At 35.5% G+C, this 15793-nt stretch overlaps 1 protein-coding gene across 1 annotated transcript; it reads left to right on the forward strand.

The window, feature by feature from the left end:
* Window positions 1-1331: 1331 nt before the first annotated feature.
* On the forward strand, window positions 1332-15285 carry METAP2 (methionyl aminopeptidase 2). Its single transcript, XM_070946600.1, has 11 exons — window positions 1332-1540; window positions 2505-2609; window positions 4824-4889; window positions 6393-6495; window positions 7798-7959; window positions 8411-8592; window positions 8673-8767; window positions 8859-8955; window positions 9435-9538; window positions 10619-10734; window positions 12069-15285. Exons 1-11 carry the CDS (start codon window positions 1378-1380, stop codon window positions 12319-12321), a joined length of 1446 nt encoding a protein of 481 aa, XP_070802701.1. The 5' UTR covers window positions 1332-1377; the 3' UTR covers window positions 12322-15285.
* Window positions 15286-15793: the final 508 nt, after the last annotated feature.

Raw genomic sequence — 15793 nt, forward strand, 5'->3', positions numbered from 1 at the left:
CCCATTGGAGTGAGATATTTCCTCAGATAACCTGGACCCATGTCATAGAGCAGGGATACCCAACCCCCCAGGCAGTGGACCGGCCCAGGGCCACACAAGCAAAGCCCCATCCACAGGATGCAGCACACGTAATCATGCCTCCTCTGGTCATCAGAAAAACCTCTCTCCACGGAACTGGTCCCTGATGGTTGCGAGCCGCTGTCATAGAGGCCTTTAAAGGTGATAGCCTATACCTTCATTTGGAACCAGAAGCAAACTTGCAACCAGTGCAGCTCATGGAACAGCAGTGTATCCACTCTGTATTCTGTACCAGTGCCTCCTTCCTAAGGCTGAAAGTGACTGTCCCAAGCAGTGGTGAGTTGCTCCCGGTTCGGACTGGTTCGCAAGAACCGGTAGTAAAACCGGTGGGAGGTCCTGCCCACTGCCCTGGATGTTGTCAATAGCGATCTGTGCATGTGCAGAAGGCACACGAGAAAGCGAAGCAAGGGCGTGCACACGATCCTGTTGCGAACCAGTAGTAAAGGTAAGTAGAACCCACCCCTGGTCCCAAGGTCACCCCGCTGACTTTTGTGTCTAAGTCAGGAAACTAGGAACGCCCAGTTTCTAGCCTGATAGCTTAACTGCTTCACCAAACTGAGCTCTATAGATAACTACCGCAAATAAAATCTCTTTGAATTGTCCAAATCTTTTTTTCCTAGGTCCGTGATGGCAAACCTATGGCACGCATGCCAGAGAGGGCATGTGCAGGGGGGCAGTGCACACGTGTAGGGATACACAGAGGGGAACATGTGCAGGGGCCGCACCCACATTGCATTTTGGGGGTTCAGGGCTCGTGCTTTGGCCACTCGGTCCAGAAAAGGCTAGCCATCACTGTCCTAGGTTGTCATTATAAACTTTTAAACACACAGAGCGGCCAAAGTTTTCATGGAAGTTTTCATCTGAAGCAGACTCAGTACGAAAACTTTTGCTTTGTGATTCCGTTGGTGCTGAGCTGGAAACTAGTTCCATTCAGTTCAGTGGGGCTTATTTCCAACTGTATCTGGCTTCAATCGCTCGTTCTGTTCTTTCCTGCAAGATAAATCTGTTAAACTCAAAACCACATTATAGTTTGGTGGGAAAGACGGAGCCCTCCTAACTCTATATAAACAACAATGAAATTCCCACGAAGAGCCCCGGAGCAGTTCGCGGCTCTCTCCTCGCGGAACCTTCCAGGCGCACGTGCCTACAACCGCCTCGATGTCGACTTCTCCACTTTCCCGGCGTGCCTCGCTTCCGCACCATAGAGTAGCCGGAGCACGAGCGGCAGCCTTTTCTGATGTCCTGCCCCTTCTGTGCCTCTGTTAGTGGCAGTCTTGGGAACGTCGGCGAGCGCTCAACATGGCGGGCGTGGAGCAAGGGGCCGTCCCGGTGGAGGAGAAACACCTGAACGGAGAGCTGCTTTTGGAGCCCGAGGAAAGAGAAAGCGCCGGTGGGGCTGCCGCCGATGAAAACGCCAAGAAAAAGCGCAAGAAGAAAAAGAAAAGCAAAGGAGGCGCAGTCGGTACGAGGGGACCTGGGCCGGGCAAGGCAAGCTTAGGCCGCCTCGGGGAAAGGGAAGGTTGGGGTGGCCGAGGAAGGAACTTTTCCGAAAGCAAGGCGGAGTAGTCCCCTGAATATGGGGAAGCGTGAGCCCTGGGAAGCGTGCGAGGGAAACGAAGGTGTTGGCCGTATTAAGTTTGCATTCGAGTGGAGCAACAGTGCTATGGCTGGCCGGGGATCAGCCTTTGGGTTCCCGTGGAAAGGCGTTTGGATGACACCGGACGATCTCCCTTCTTCGTTATTCCCCGGTGCCGTACCCGTTGCTGTTGGAGAATTTAAAAATTGTTTTTGGAAAGTGGTGGCGGGAAACATAAGTCATTTTGGTAATAATGGTGGGAATACTACGATATATATGAAAGTTAATTTTACTGCGCGGTATAAAGGAGGATTTCTTGCGTAATAAATCTTGTCCCAACAATGGCATCTTTCCACTGTTCTGTAAAGAAACAGGGCTTGTGAACTGAATTGAGGGAGGGATATTTTATTAAAAAATTAAGCACAGTCTTTACAGAGATGAGGAGAAATTGTATTTAATAGAATCCACAATTAATACATTATTTAATACGATATTTTTCAAGAGGTGACTGATCTTTTAGTTGAAAGTCTAAATAGGTTGAGCAGTAGGGATAAAAGAAATTAACTATTGCAAAATGGCACTAAACTTTGATTGTCATTGTTTAGAAAAATAAGATATAGGAATATAACCTGATTGTGGAGATAGAAAGTGTGAATGGGTTTAAAAACTCTTCCAGTAGAAGAGTTTAATTTAAGAGTGAAGAATAGATTTGAATGTATAGCTATGCTTTTTTAAAATGTGTAGTTTTTTATTTATTGTGAAGAATTATAGACCTGAGGAAAAGACATAAGATCACTGATATCTGGGAGTTTGACATTCGTGTTAACTTATTTGTTTATTTTGCAAATAGGACAACAAGAGACTGAAAAAGAGTTAGAGACAACACTTGATGAGGTAGCAAACCAATTAGATAAACAAACACTGGAAGAAAAGGAAAAAGATGATGATGATGAAGGTAAATATTCATGTGACTTTGTGCTAGCAATATTTCTAGAATAAAAGTTTACTAGAATGGAGAACTGAAATTCATGTTGAAACTGTCTGATATAGATTATAGTAAAAATGGTTTGGTTTCACGTAGTCTTTAGCCATAATATTTAACTATGTTTATTGAATAAATAATGTTGCCAAAGATTGTTGGATTGCAGTAGGTTAGAAGCTTTTTAAACCAAAGTTTTATTTATGTATTAATACTATAAGATACAGAAATGCAAAAGAAAATAGTAGGGAAGACAGAGGAGGGAAAAGGGAAGGGAAAAGTGTGAGAAAAAGGGGGAAAAGGCAACTTCTGATTTCCTTTGGTGCAGTGGAATAAAAAAATAACATCAAAACTTAACTTTTTACTTTTACATAATAGTATAAACTAGCCATTTTTATAGCAACAAACCTATGTAATCAGTAAAACACAAAATCAAAATTTTATGATTTTTATCAGAATCAAAACTTTATACCACAAAGTCCAGAAGCGGCTTCCAAGTAGAAACAAAAGTAGTTGTATTTTTATCTTTAATTAAAGCAGTCAGTTTAGCCATCTCTGTTAACTCCATCAGCTTCTGCAGCTGTTCATCCATTGTGGGAATCAAAGTGTCCTTCCATTTTTGCGCATAAAGTAATCTTGCTGCCATCAACATATATACTGTAGCATCAAAGTTCCAGAATTTTTTTCCAAGTCTTTTTCCATTAAAAGCAAAAAACCAAAAAATAATCACTTTGAGATTCTTTTGTATTAAGATATGAATCGTACTCCAATATTTATTTGCTTTGCCACATGTCCACCATAAGTGATAAAAGGTCCCTTCTGTCTTTACTTTTGCATTTCCAACACTCATTTCAAATACCTTTATACATTCTTGACAACCTGTGTTAAATACCAATGATACATCATTTTATAAAAATTTTCTTTTAAGTTATATTTTAATGTAAATTTTAAACCTTTCATCCACATATTATCCCATTGTTCAACAAGACATATCCAAAATTCCTTGTCCACTGAATCATGCAGTGCATTATATATTCATTCTCCAAATTCAATAACAATTTATAAATTTTAGCAATAACATGTTCATGACTACCACACAGTAGTATTTCCAATTTGTTTTTCATAAAATCAAACCCATAACTCTTTTTGTCTGCTTTAAATCTTTCTTTCAATTGTAAATATGTAAACCAATGACAGACATGTCCTTCTGATTTTAATTCCTCCTCAGACTTAAAGATAGGATCACCTGAGTTAAAAGATATTATTTGACCATAAGTTCAGTCGTTTGATGATGCACAATTAGACAGTATGTTAGCTAGTTTAAAGTACAATGTAAACGTTACCTGAAAGAGTGGATAACATGTAAGTTTAAACATTTTAACTGATTCAAATACAGTGGTATCCACAGCTTTTATTCTGAATAAAAGCAACGGTTCATTGCCTAGTTGGCTGCCATACACATAGTTAATGTTATTTTATGGGGTTCTTTGTGCTGCTTGAACTTGGTTTGTTTGCACATGTTTCATTATTCAACTAGCTGCCCAGAGTCATTTAGGAGAGGTGGGTAGTATAGAAATGCAATGAATTAGTAAATAAACTAGGTAACATAATCAATGCAACTAACTGGGATTTGCTGCCTGTTTATATATGCAGTATCTTGCCCTGCCAATTTTGTTCGGAATGTGGTTTCCTCCTTGGTAATTCTTGATTAGAACATTATTTTCTGCTTGATTGTTTTTCGGGTGTTGATCCCTGTTTATTGCACTGTTGGCTGCTGGAGACTATGTGTTCTCTGTCTAATCTTAGACTAAGCCAAATATAAAAATGCTAGGGAATTTCTGGAAGCTTGGCATTTAGCCAAATATGCCATGAGTAGAAAAAAATCTAGGAAGGCAACAAAAAGATTTAAATGGAAAAAATTAATCATAGTTTACAAATCATTTTTCTGGAGGGGGGAAAATAGGAAGTGGCAGCTCAGTGTGCCTTTTTTCCAGTTTGTTAAAAAAAAGCTGACATATACATAAAATAAACTGATTGTGTGTGATCTAGTGTACAATATCAGCAGTATTTGTGATAAAACATGGCTATGGCTTTATCAAATGAATCTTCTGGAAGAAAATAACTGTGAATGACTAAATGTTATTTTCTTAGGACATTTTCAGTATTTAATATTTTATCTGATGTGTGTAGATGGTGAAGGAGACGCTGACAGTGCAGCAGGAAAGAAAAAGAAGAAAAAGAAGAAAAAGAAAGGACGTAGGTGTTGGTTAAATATTGACCATAATTCTGAAATGTTTGTGAAATACTACTTTATTCTGAATAAAAGCAATGGTTCATTGCCTAGTTGGCTGCCATATAGCATTGGCAAACTCTTGAGCAACATTCTTAAGTATTGGATTTGCCCTTGTTGATCCGGTGAAAGAACACTGATCTTCCATTTTGATTAAAATGTAGTATCAATTCAATTTAATATCTTTATTTGTTCTTCTATTGCACAAATTTGGATTCTGAGATTAAACATACTATCAGGTACTTAATTGTTTCTTTAAAAGTTTTCTGGTAGCAGTAAAAGACTCTATCTGTGAGACAAAGGATCTAATAGATGCTTTAAAATATTTATAAAAGAAATTAATATATGTACAGACAGAAAATGACTACAGGTAGTCCTCATTCAGTGACCATTCAAAGCTATGAGGGTTCTGAAAGAGGAGATTTATAATTGTTTCTCATAGTTGTAGCTGTTGCAGCATCCTGTGGTCACTTGATTACAATTTGGGTGCTTGGCCACCAGTTCACAATTAATGGTTGCAATGTCCCACCATCACATGTTTTCCATTTGTAACCTTCACTCTGGTGCAAGCAAGTCAATGGGAAGCCAGCAGGAAGTTACAAATCTTGATCATGTGATCATTGAGTGCTTCAGTTCTAAAACTAGAACTGCTGCAACTATCGTCATAAATCAGTGTGGTCATGTGATATCCCAAAGGTGCTTTTTCAAAAGGCACCTGGACGTTCTTTGTTTTGCTTGAAGACATTTTGCTTTTCATCCAAGAAACTTCTTCAATTCTAACTGAATGGTGGCGAATGGAAGGATTTATATTCCTTGCAGAAATCTTTCCATTCTCCACCATTCAATTAGAACTGGAGAAGTGAAACATCTTCAAGCAAAATAAAGTCCAGTTGCATTTTGAAAAAGCACCTTTGGGACAACCATGACCTGGATGACTGAGAATCTCTGTAGACACTTCACTTAAGTGATGGAGTTTCTGCTCTAAATTATCGTTGTTAAGTGAGTTCTACCTATATTGCAGCATGCAAGTATTTTGTGGAGGAGGGTTCTCCAATAATCTTTACAAAGATAAGCCAGTTTTTCTCTGTGGAATACAAATGTAAGTTTAAAGGAACTAAAAGTTAAGGAACTGTAGTGTCTGTGTGTGTACATACATAAATACACAGATATACACTAACAAAAGATAGGTTTAATGCTTTATGACCAGTGTAGATTGTCCTAGAGGCATGTGAAATATATGTTAAAACTGTTTTAAAGAAACTCACATGGTATCCATAAGACCAGTTATCTAAAACTGGCCAAGAAAAACTTTTGGGTGGAATTCTGACCAGTCTGAGAATTATTTATTTAATATATATTTGTTTTTGACTAAAACTCAGACAATAAGCAAGAATTATTTTAAAAAGAAATATTTGTTGACAATGATTTCTTTTATTCTAAGACGGACTCAAAGTCTCTTTCTCCAACAGCAAAGCTGCAGACAGATCCACCATCTATTCCAATATGTGACTTGTTTCCCAGTGGGATATTTCCAAAAGGCGAGGAATGCGAGTATCCAGCAACACAAGATGGGTATGTGTCTTGATGTGTCTTTTTCAATGTAGGGTTCAATGTAGGGTTCAAGATACTGATAATTTAATTGATAGGATATTGCTTTTGAAGACTCATCTACACTTCAAATATTTTATTTTGCACTTTATAATATATCTGGGCAAAGAATAGGTTTGGCATTTATGTGATATATAGTATATCAGCAAGTTTCTAATAATGGCAGCTGTATGTATGTGTATGCATGTGTTTATGTATCACGATTGGCCTCAGAAACCGTGTATAATCAAAGAAAACCCATCCACAGTGCCTTAGGTTTTGCACTACCCCAAAGATTGGAAAAATAGACACTATAGATAATAGTGTCCCCAGCATTCTGAGGAAATGGAATATAGCCATTGTAGGGTAAGGCTGATAATTAAGGATAATGTATACTGGTACCCAAATCCCATTTTCTAAAACCTCAGCAGATAATTTGGCAGAGCTATATAGTAAAGATTTTATTCCAAGATTTTTTCTTTGCATAGTATGTGAAACAGATTTCATATACTATGCAAAGTGTAGTTTGTTTGATTATACATAGCTTGTTTTATGAGTCCAAGAACTGTAAACACATGGCTTGGCCTATGTCAGGGGTCTGCAACCTTAAACACTCAAAGAGCCATTTGGACCCATTTCCCACAGAAAAGAAATCACTGGGAACCACAAAACCCTTCCCGTGCCTGACTATTTCTTGAGTGGCCACAAAACTAGCATATATAGTTGAAGTAAACATTCTGTTTTCTTCTGAAACTTTTCTTTTCTTGGATTTATCCATGGTTGGCCTACCGGGGGTTGAAAAGCTCAATCAATTGCATACCGGTTGGTGTCGCACATTGGTGGTTGAGGGACATATTTTGAGTGATAAGGAGCCGCAGCAGAGGGGTAGAAGAGCCACATGCAGCTCCAGAGCCGCAGGTTGCTCACCCCTGGCCTATGTGAATGTAGCCTAGTCGTGATGTAGTCAATAAAGAATGATTCAGCATGTTCTGTGAACCCAGTCATAATGCGAATGCAGTATTTTCATGTTTAAAGACATAACTCTAATTACTTGACAGCTTAAAGAACTATTTGGCATTTTTTGTAGAGTCATATGGCAAAAAAGTATCAATGTCAATTTTGAGTTGGATGAAAATTAGTATTTTGAAAAGTTACATATTTTATTACTGGGTTCCACTATCATCCTCTGCACCCTCCCTCCCACCCCCAAATTGAAATTCATCTGATACTCAGTTTGGATTTCACATTATGGTGACAAATATCTGACTTTTCTTTTCAATATTAAAGGAGAACAGCTGCTTGGAGGACTACAAGTGATGAAAAGAGAGCCTTAGATCGAGCAAGTGAAGAGATCTGGAATGATTTCAGAGAGGCTGCTGAAGCACATAGACAAGTGAGGAAATATGTTACGAGTTGGATCAAGCCTGGAATGACCATGATCGAAATTTGGTAATAATAAAATATAGTAACATTTTTTTAAATAATGAAAGTCTAACGTTTTAATTTAAAAGTAGATGGTATAGTAGCTGACATGTTTTTGGATTTAACTTTTAATTATTTTCAGTGTATAAGCCTTCATGGATGCAGAAGCTTGGCACAAGAGTTCTATAAAGCAATAAAAACTGTTCTTCATTTGTTTTGAATAGTTACATCTAGAGATTCAAGGTTATCAGTAGTTTCCTAGTATTACTCAAAACTGTTTAAAATATTGTGAAATATTTCTGAGTTTGCATACCACATCAAAGTTTGCATAGCATTTATACTTCTGAAACAGAAAATGTTAGTCTTATGCAGTACTGTGTAATGTCAATGGTATGCCTAGAAATAATGGACTACTAGAAACAGCTAAGTAAACATGGAAACAAACCCTTTTTTGTAATATAGATATTTGCTTTTCTAGTGAAAAACTAGAAGATTGTTCAAGGAAGTTGATACGAGAAAATGGCTTAAATGCTGGGCTTGCATTTCCCACTGGGTGTTCTCTGAATAATTGTGCAGCCCACTATACCCCGAATGCTGGAGATCCAACTGTTTTGCAGTATGATGATATCTGCAAGATAGATTTTGGAACACATATTAATGGTGAGTTCCTCTTTCTTAAAATACAAATATAATTTTTAGTTAAAAGCAAGTTATTTTATCTCCTTTGTATCTAATTTCAGGTCGTATCATTGACTGTGCTTTTACTGTCACATTCAATCCAAAATATGACAAGCTCTTACAAGCTGTAAAAGATGCAACTAATACTGGAATAAAGGTATACTCAGAAATAGTACAATTCCGTCTTCATCTACATACTGTAAAACTGAAGATAAAAATAATTTTCATTTTCTCTTGTATATAAATAGTGTGCTGGAATAGATGTTCGCCTCTGTGATGTTGGTGAGGCTATCCAGGAAGTCATGGAATCTTATGAAGTTGAAATTGATGGCAAAACCTATCAAGGTGATTTATTTTCCAACTAATATGTATGGTTATCCTGATGAAAACTTGCTTATGTATGTATTATATCTACAATAAAAATATTTTGAAGCTGATTTTTAAAACAATATATTCTTCTAAACTCTGAATATTGAGTTTTTAAAATGGCTTATTTCAGAAGGTATAATTTGCCTAATAAAAATGTCAGTAAATTCTTAATAGTTTTTAACTTCTATATGTATTTGTATTTATTATGGCTGTTCACTGCCCTGAGTCCTTCGGGAGTAGGGCGGTATACAAATATGAAAAATAAATAAATAAATAAATAAATTTGCCTGACATGTAAATCAGCTAAAACTAACTTAAGATTCAAGTTGCATTTGTAAATCTAAAAACTTATGAAAATGCACAAAGTCTATTAAATCTCACATTTCCTGTGATGTTTTACACTGCCCTCTTACTTACATGCATATATTTATCTTAGTATTTTACATTTTATGTAGTGAAACCTATTCGGAATCTGAATGGACACTCTATTGGGCCATACAGGATACACGCAGGCAAAACTGTTCCCATTGTGAAAGGAGGAGAAGCAACAAGAATGGAAGTAAGTATAAATAGAGTTTGATCCTACTCATGCTTGCTTGGAGGTCCCATTGATTTCAATGTTTTTAATTACCACTAAATGTTTTGACCAGCAGGAGCATTTTGGGATTTTGTAAAAATGTCACGGATGCGATTACAAAACGCTGCTATTGGAATGTAAACTGGGTGCCAAGTGGAGCAATCAGTCATAACACCCATAGTGCAGAAAAGCAAATTAAGGAAACCAAATATGGATGGACTGGGTTGAAAAAAAATTCTGGTCAGTGGGATGTCAAAAGAATTAATTATGTTCTTGTACCACTGATCTTTTGTTATCTGTACAATAATGGCTCTTTAAAAATAATTCCAAATTAACTGTTCATATGATTAAATGTTGTTGTTAATCAAAATTAACAGTTTTAAGATGTTGTGTGGCGAGTCAAAAATATAATATACAACACTGTTTTAGTACAGTGCATTGATACTTGCCATTTTGCTGATGGATAGTCTTCACTTGGGTAGCTTCATATAAACATTGAATAAAATGTTTACATGAAAATGTTTACATGAAACCCTATGGTCTTAACAAGAAAGGACCTTTCACTGCTAAATAGATTGCTCCATTAGGAACTTTGTTAGAAGAAAACTATGCATTCTCTTTGAGAACTGCTAATTTTCAGGAAGTAAATAAGTTCACTCTAAATTTAAAGTGCATTTTGCGCATGTACTGTTCTGCAGATAATACGTACAAATTCTACTATAGTTAAATAATAGCTTTTTGAAGAACAGGTAGTGGTTCTGGTACAGACATAATGCTAAATTAGAATTGCTTAGAATCAAAATCTTATACTGTATTTAAAACAAATAAGATTTAGATACAATGCTAAACAAACATGAACAAAGACTTACTGGTTAATTCAGCTGCTCTTCCTGACACGAGGAATAAAATGATTACGTTTCTTCTTGATTAAAAAAAATGGCGTATATTATGTGTAAACAGAATTATGGCCAGATTAATTTTGGAGCAAGTAGCCCAGTTCAGATTCATAATTTTAAGGTGTTATATACATATATTAAATTAATATATGTTTGTTTTTAATAGGAAGGAGAAGTATATGCTATAGAAACCTTTGGTAGCACAGGAAAGGGGGTCGTTCATGATGATATGGAATGTTCTCATTATATGAAGAACTTTGATGTTGGACATGTGCCAATAAGGTTAGTGCTGATTTTACTGCATTATATGAAAATGTAACTTTAAGTATGCTTACATTACGGATAAGAAAGATTTAAAACTTGAAAAGGGTGGTAAGAACATAGTGCTTATATGAAACATAGTTTTAGTTCTCTTGTTAAACATCCAAAAATATAAATTGTGTTTATTTCTCTGAGCAGATAGGAACATCTTTACTAATAAACAGCATAACAATGCACTTTCAAATGAGTAATAAAAAGTAGGAAAATTATCATCAAAAAGTGCTTTACTGGCATTGGCATATTAAAAGCAGATATCTCTGCCAAATGAAAAGTTCATGGGATAAGCAAAAAAAAAAAAAAAAAAAAAAAAAGATATAAGCAATCTATGAAGTTGAATTTGGAGGTCATATTTCAAAGTTACACCTAGCTTCTTTGGCATGGTTTGGGCCTTGCTAGATCTGAAAATGGTGAGTTCATCTGGCACATTACCATTTTGGGGCTTGGATCTATTGATAGATAAAGCAAGAAGAAAAATTAGATTTGGATAAATTAGAAATTGGTATACCAGTGTAATAGTTGCACTTCACTTAAATTAGTGTCCTAATTTTGTGCCTTCAAGTTATTTTAATATCACGAATAGCTTCAGTTGTTTATTTGCTAGCATTTTTATTATGTTTAATCTGATACTCTAGGTAGTTAATATTCAGCTCATAAAGGAATCATACTGACATATCATCACAGTAATAATAGAACAATGGCAATAACACATATGAAGTAGTAAGGACTATTCATGTTGTGGGCAATATGGATTTCAATAGTTGCATATTAAGGATGGGATGGTTATTGAAAAGGCCTCATCCCAAATCCTAAGAAATGTGTCCCATCACTAAAATGTTTTCCTGAATGGAAATAAAGCCAATAAACCAAATAAAGTTGCACTGCACTTCCTAAATTTGCTCATTACCATATTCTTTGATCATAATCTTGTAAAACACTTTCCCAGGCAGTTTTAACTGGCTAATCTTGCTGTAGTTTTTGCATTCACTCTACTACCTTTCACTTTGTGTAAGTGAACAGTATTGGCATTCTTTCCCGTTGTCAAGCAAGTTTTCACACACAAAGAATTTGTCCAGTTACTCTAAAAGCAATCCACATCTATGTAATCTCTCATTTTAATTTTTGCAGGAATCCTTATATAATTTTTCTTATCCACAAACTATCATTCCCCCACGCATCCTTGTTAATGTTTCCCATTTGTGTAGTTCCATATGATTCTGTAAAGCAATTGTTTTAATTATTCCAAGCATCTTTCATGTCTTCCTTCATTACATCTATTTCTATTCTCTTTCTTTTAGGCTTCCAAGAGCAAAACACTTGCTGAATGTTATCAATGAAAATTTTGGTACTCTTGCCTTTTGTCGTAGATGGTTAGATCGTCTGGGAGAAAGTAAATACCTAATGGCACTGAAGAACCTATGTGACTTGGGTATAGTGGACCCATATCCTCCTCTATGTGATATTAAAGGCTCATACACAGCACAGTTTGAGCACACCATATTATTGCGTCCAATGTGCAAAGAAGTTGTCAGCAGAGGAGATGACTATTGAAATGTCAAAGCCATTACCTCACTTATGTACTCTGTTGGAACATGTTATGCCAGAATAAATTTGCAGTCTGTTTTAACAGTCAACTCAATGTGATAACTTTCCATGTTCAGAAGAAAAGAATTTAATCAAAGGCAAGTTCTCTAATGTAACTAAGAAAAAAAAAACCAGCTACTGGGGCTTCTAGAATATTTCAGATTACGTCTATATTTTTCTTTTGTGAGAAATATGCTACAAAGTGTTATTTTTAGTTTGGAATGAGTTATACATATTGTTTGAAATATTTCTGAAAATACGCTTTTCAGGTATTTATATTACCATATTCTTACTTGAATGCTTTGAATGATCACAAATGATTTCTGCACCTAAGCTGTCTTTGCTGTTGCCTTTTAAACTGCCTGGAATGCATTTTGTAAAATTAATAAATCAATAAATCACAAATTCAAATAGTTTTTAAAAGTGTCACAATCCAAGGCAGTAACACACTGGAAAGTCTCTCCCACCTTGTATTAGAAAAAGTTTCCAGTGTAAGCACAGCAAGCAAATACAAAGCATGGTTTAGTTTTCAGTTGCATTGTGTACATGTTTATTTTGCTTCCTTATTTTGCTTTGAATCAAATTACTGGGTTTTCTTTTTGATATGCTTTTTAATAGAGTGGGCTAGGACTGGCCATTTTTCTTGCAGTGAAATGCTGCACTTTTTTAATCTTACAAGGGCTTTAAGAGAAGTAAATGGTGAATCATGATGGGTTGACATAGAATTTGAGGGAGTTTTGCAGCTGCTTGACTTGGTTGCAAAATTAATTAAGCAGCACTGAAGGGGCAACATACAAGGCTGTACTATACTTAGAATTTTTTAAAAACCCAATGTAAATACTTATATAGTATTTTTAGAAAATTGCAGTGGTATGCAATATCGAGAATTGCAATGGTGTATCCAGCCACCTGGAATCAAACTCAAAGGCCATTTTACTTTTTTTGGCACTGTATTGCTTATTAAAAAGTACAGTGTTGTTAAAACCTTCTCAAATTCCAAGTGTGGGATCTACTCACTTGGTGAATTCTGGAGACTACCACTGGGTAGTCTAGGCTAGTATGATTATTGTCTGCCATTCCTGTATGATAAACACTAGTGTTCATATAAGCCTGCTTTATAATAGGCTATTTCTTCTACAGTGTGAGCTTCTATATTTTTAATTTATTAGAATTTTTTACTTATAAAAAAGTTCATCTCCTATGCAGTATAGCTGAAGCCAATCAAAATCACACAATCATTCTGTTTTTAACATACAAAAAGTTTGAAGCATAGTGTTTTTTGTTCTATGCAAACCAGAAGTATTAAATCAACTTATAATTTGCATATATGATTAATGGAACATTTAATAGATCTAAAGGTTAAAATTGTTAAATATTTTGGTGGAGCTACTGTATAGTAATTGCAGAGCTCATTAAGGTACTGTATAAACTAAGGTTTCTTACTTGCAGTACTATTTAACTTGGACAGTTTGAAGCTGCTAAATATATTATAGCTTTGCCAAGCTATAATCTTGGCTATTAATTAAAAATACATGATGCTGAATTCTTAAGCCAGAAGGGATATTTCAGTTTTAATAACTTTCCATGTTTTTGTAGACACTAAAAGAATATTTTAAATATTGAGCTCTTATTATTTGTGTTAGAAAAAGTATACATGTAAAAGGCTGCAAACAAGTTGTAATCAGCAGGCTGCTGGGATACAGCTTATTGTAGTGTAAATAGTTTTCCAAACTTTCTTAGGGAAAAGCTGAAACAAGAGGAGAAAGAAAAATAAAGGCCAGAGGATGTCAGTATAAGAGAAATGTAGGAGTTTAGAATGAAGTGTCTGTTATAAGATTTGCATTCTCAACATTCAGTTTTGGCTTTCTGTGTCCAAATGAAGGAGTTTTAATATTTATATGTACTATTATTACAGACAATAGAACTGGAAATAGCTGAACAATCAACACTATGTTTAAGACTTTTTGAAAAACGAAGTATAAACAATATGCGTGCTATTTTTGACTTTAGGTTTTTATGTAATAAAGGCTGAAGCCTTTCCTTCGCACCATAGCATATTTTTTTTGCAACAGAGAAACCAAGCAGGAGATCTATTGTCGCTAATGGTATTACTTAAGCTTAAAAGACAAGAAGATAGGTGAAACTCTTTCTTGGCAAGCATATAAAAAGAAATAAAAGGTCTTACATTTGGGAATTTATAATAACCTAAATGTTAAAGCACAGGCTAAAAAGAACTACCTGAACTGATTGTACAGGCAGACACTGGGGCTTCTTTTAAAAGATTAAATCTGTGTCATAGAGTACAAATTCAGCATGGAAGTGAAATCTGATGCATTTTAATTGTCTTTTAAGTTCATTGTATTATTCCTATTATTTTCCTCAATCCTTTTATTTCTTGCTGAATCCTTTTTCATATCTTCTATTTCTGTTCTTTTCACATTGTTTTATTTAGATAATCTTGTGCATCTTTTAAAGTGGTAAAAACAGAGCTTGTACCCTCTAAATTTGTAATGTTATCTGCCTGCAAATAACTTGCTCTTTAGTGTGCTTGCTCTACCATGTGTCTTTCACTTGAACCATTGTGTTCTCAAGATAAGACTGAACTAATATCTTTTGCTACCTCGTGTGATGCAGAAAATAGTACATGGAAAAGTATCTGCTGAGTAGGCTTGCCTTGCAAATAATAGCCATTAACATGAAACATGCAGAGGAAAGCAAGTTTTGTTGTAAATGAAAATCATAACCATAAGATATCCGAAGCAAATATTTTAATCTCTTAATGAGATTCAATGTAATTATTATTGTAACTTGGACAAAGACCCTCTCTGTATTACAGTTCCTGGGTTTGGCAAGAAATCAATTATTCAAGAGTGCTAACTTGATTCTTAAAAGTTTCCTATGAAGAAGAATTAAAATAGATTTCTATGTAAATTCAGCTATATCTAAAGTCATTTTTGCAAACCTGTTTTCAGAAGAAATGGTGAGAAGGCACGAGTGCTTATTTTACATATGAATGTTCCTATATGCAAATGTATTGTATTAACAGCCTTTCTTGTCATTGAAAAGTTTTGCACAGGATACTTCACAGCAGAGAATGGTTTCTCCAAACCATGGAGAAAATTTTTTGAATACCACAATTTGAGAGAACTGTAGTTCAGATAACTGTTCATATTTTAGGAGATCAGTAGGGCAAAAAGTTAAAGGCAATTTTGGTTGGTTTTTTATGTTCTGGAGAATTTTAATTTCAGCCTCGTTGCAGTAGAATGAACATTGAACAGTATTGCAATCTAGTCATAACCCTAATGTCCCTCCATTTTGCAGAATGACCCTCTTAATTGCCAAAGCTAGCCTATGCTGCAGTTTTGCATTGGATAAATGAACATAAAGGAGCAACTGAAGCACTCGAAAGAAAAAATGAACATAAAGGCCTTTAAATTTA

The sequence above is a fragment of the Pituophis catenifer genome, unplaced genomic scaffold (assembly GCF_029215685.1).
Source record: "Pituophis catenifer annectens isolate HBS135680 unplaced genomic scaffold, rPitCat1.0.hap2 SCAF_7, whole genome shotgun sequence".
Lineage (NCBI taxonomy): Eukaryota > Metazoa > Chordata > Lepidosauria > Squamata > Colubridae > Pituophis > Pituophis catenifer.

Bases quoted from the DNA above. Each gene is read 5' to 3' on its own strand.
- METAP2 (XM_070946600.1), top strand. From the start codon at position 1,378: ATGGCGGGCGTGGAGCAAGGGGCCGTCCCGGTGGAGGAGAAACACCTG. The intron at 6,496-7,797 runs GTATGTGTCTTG...TCAATATTAAAG, and splicing joins TATCCAGCAACACAAGATGG to GAGAACAGCTGCTTGGAGGA. The intron at 8,768-8,858 runs GTATACTCAGAA...GTATATAAATAG, and splicing joins CAACTAATACTGGAATAAAG to TGTGCTGGAATAGATGTTCG.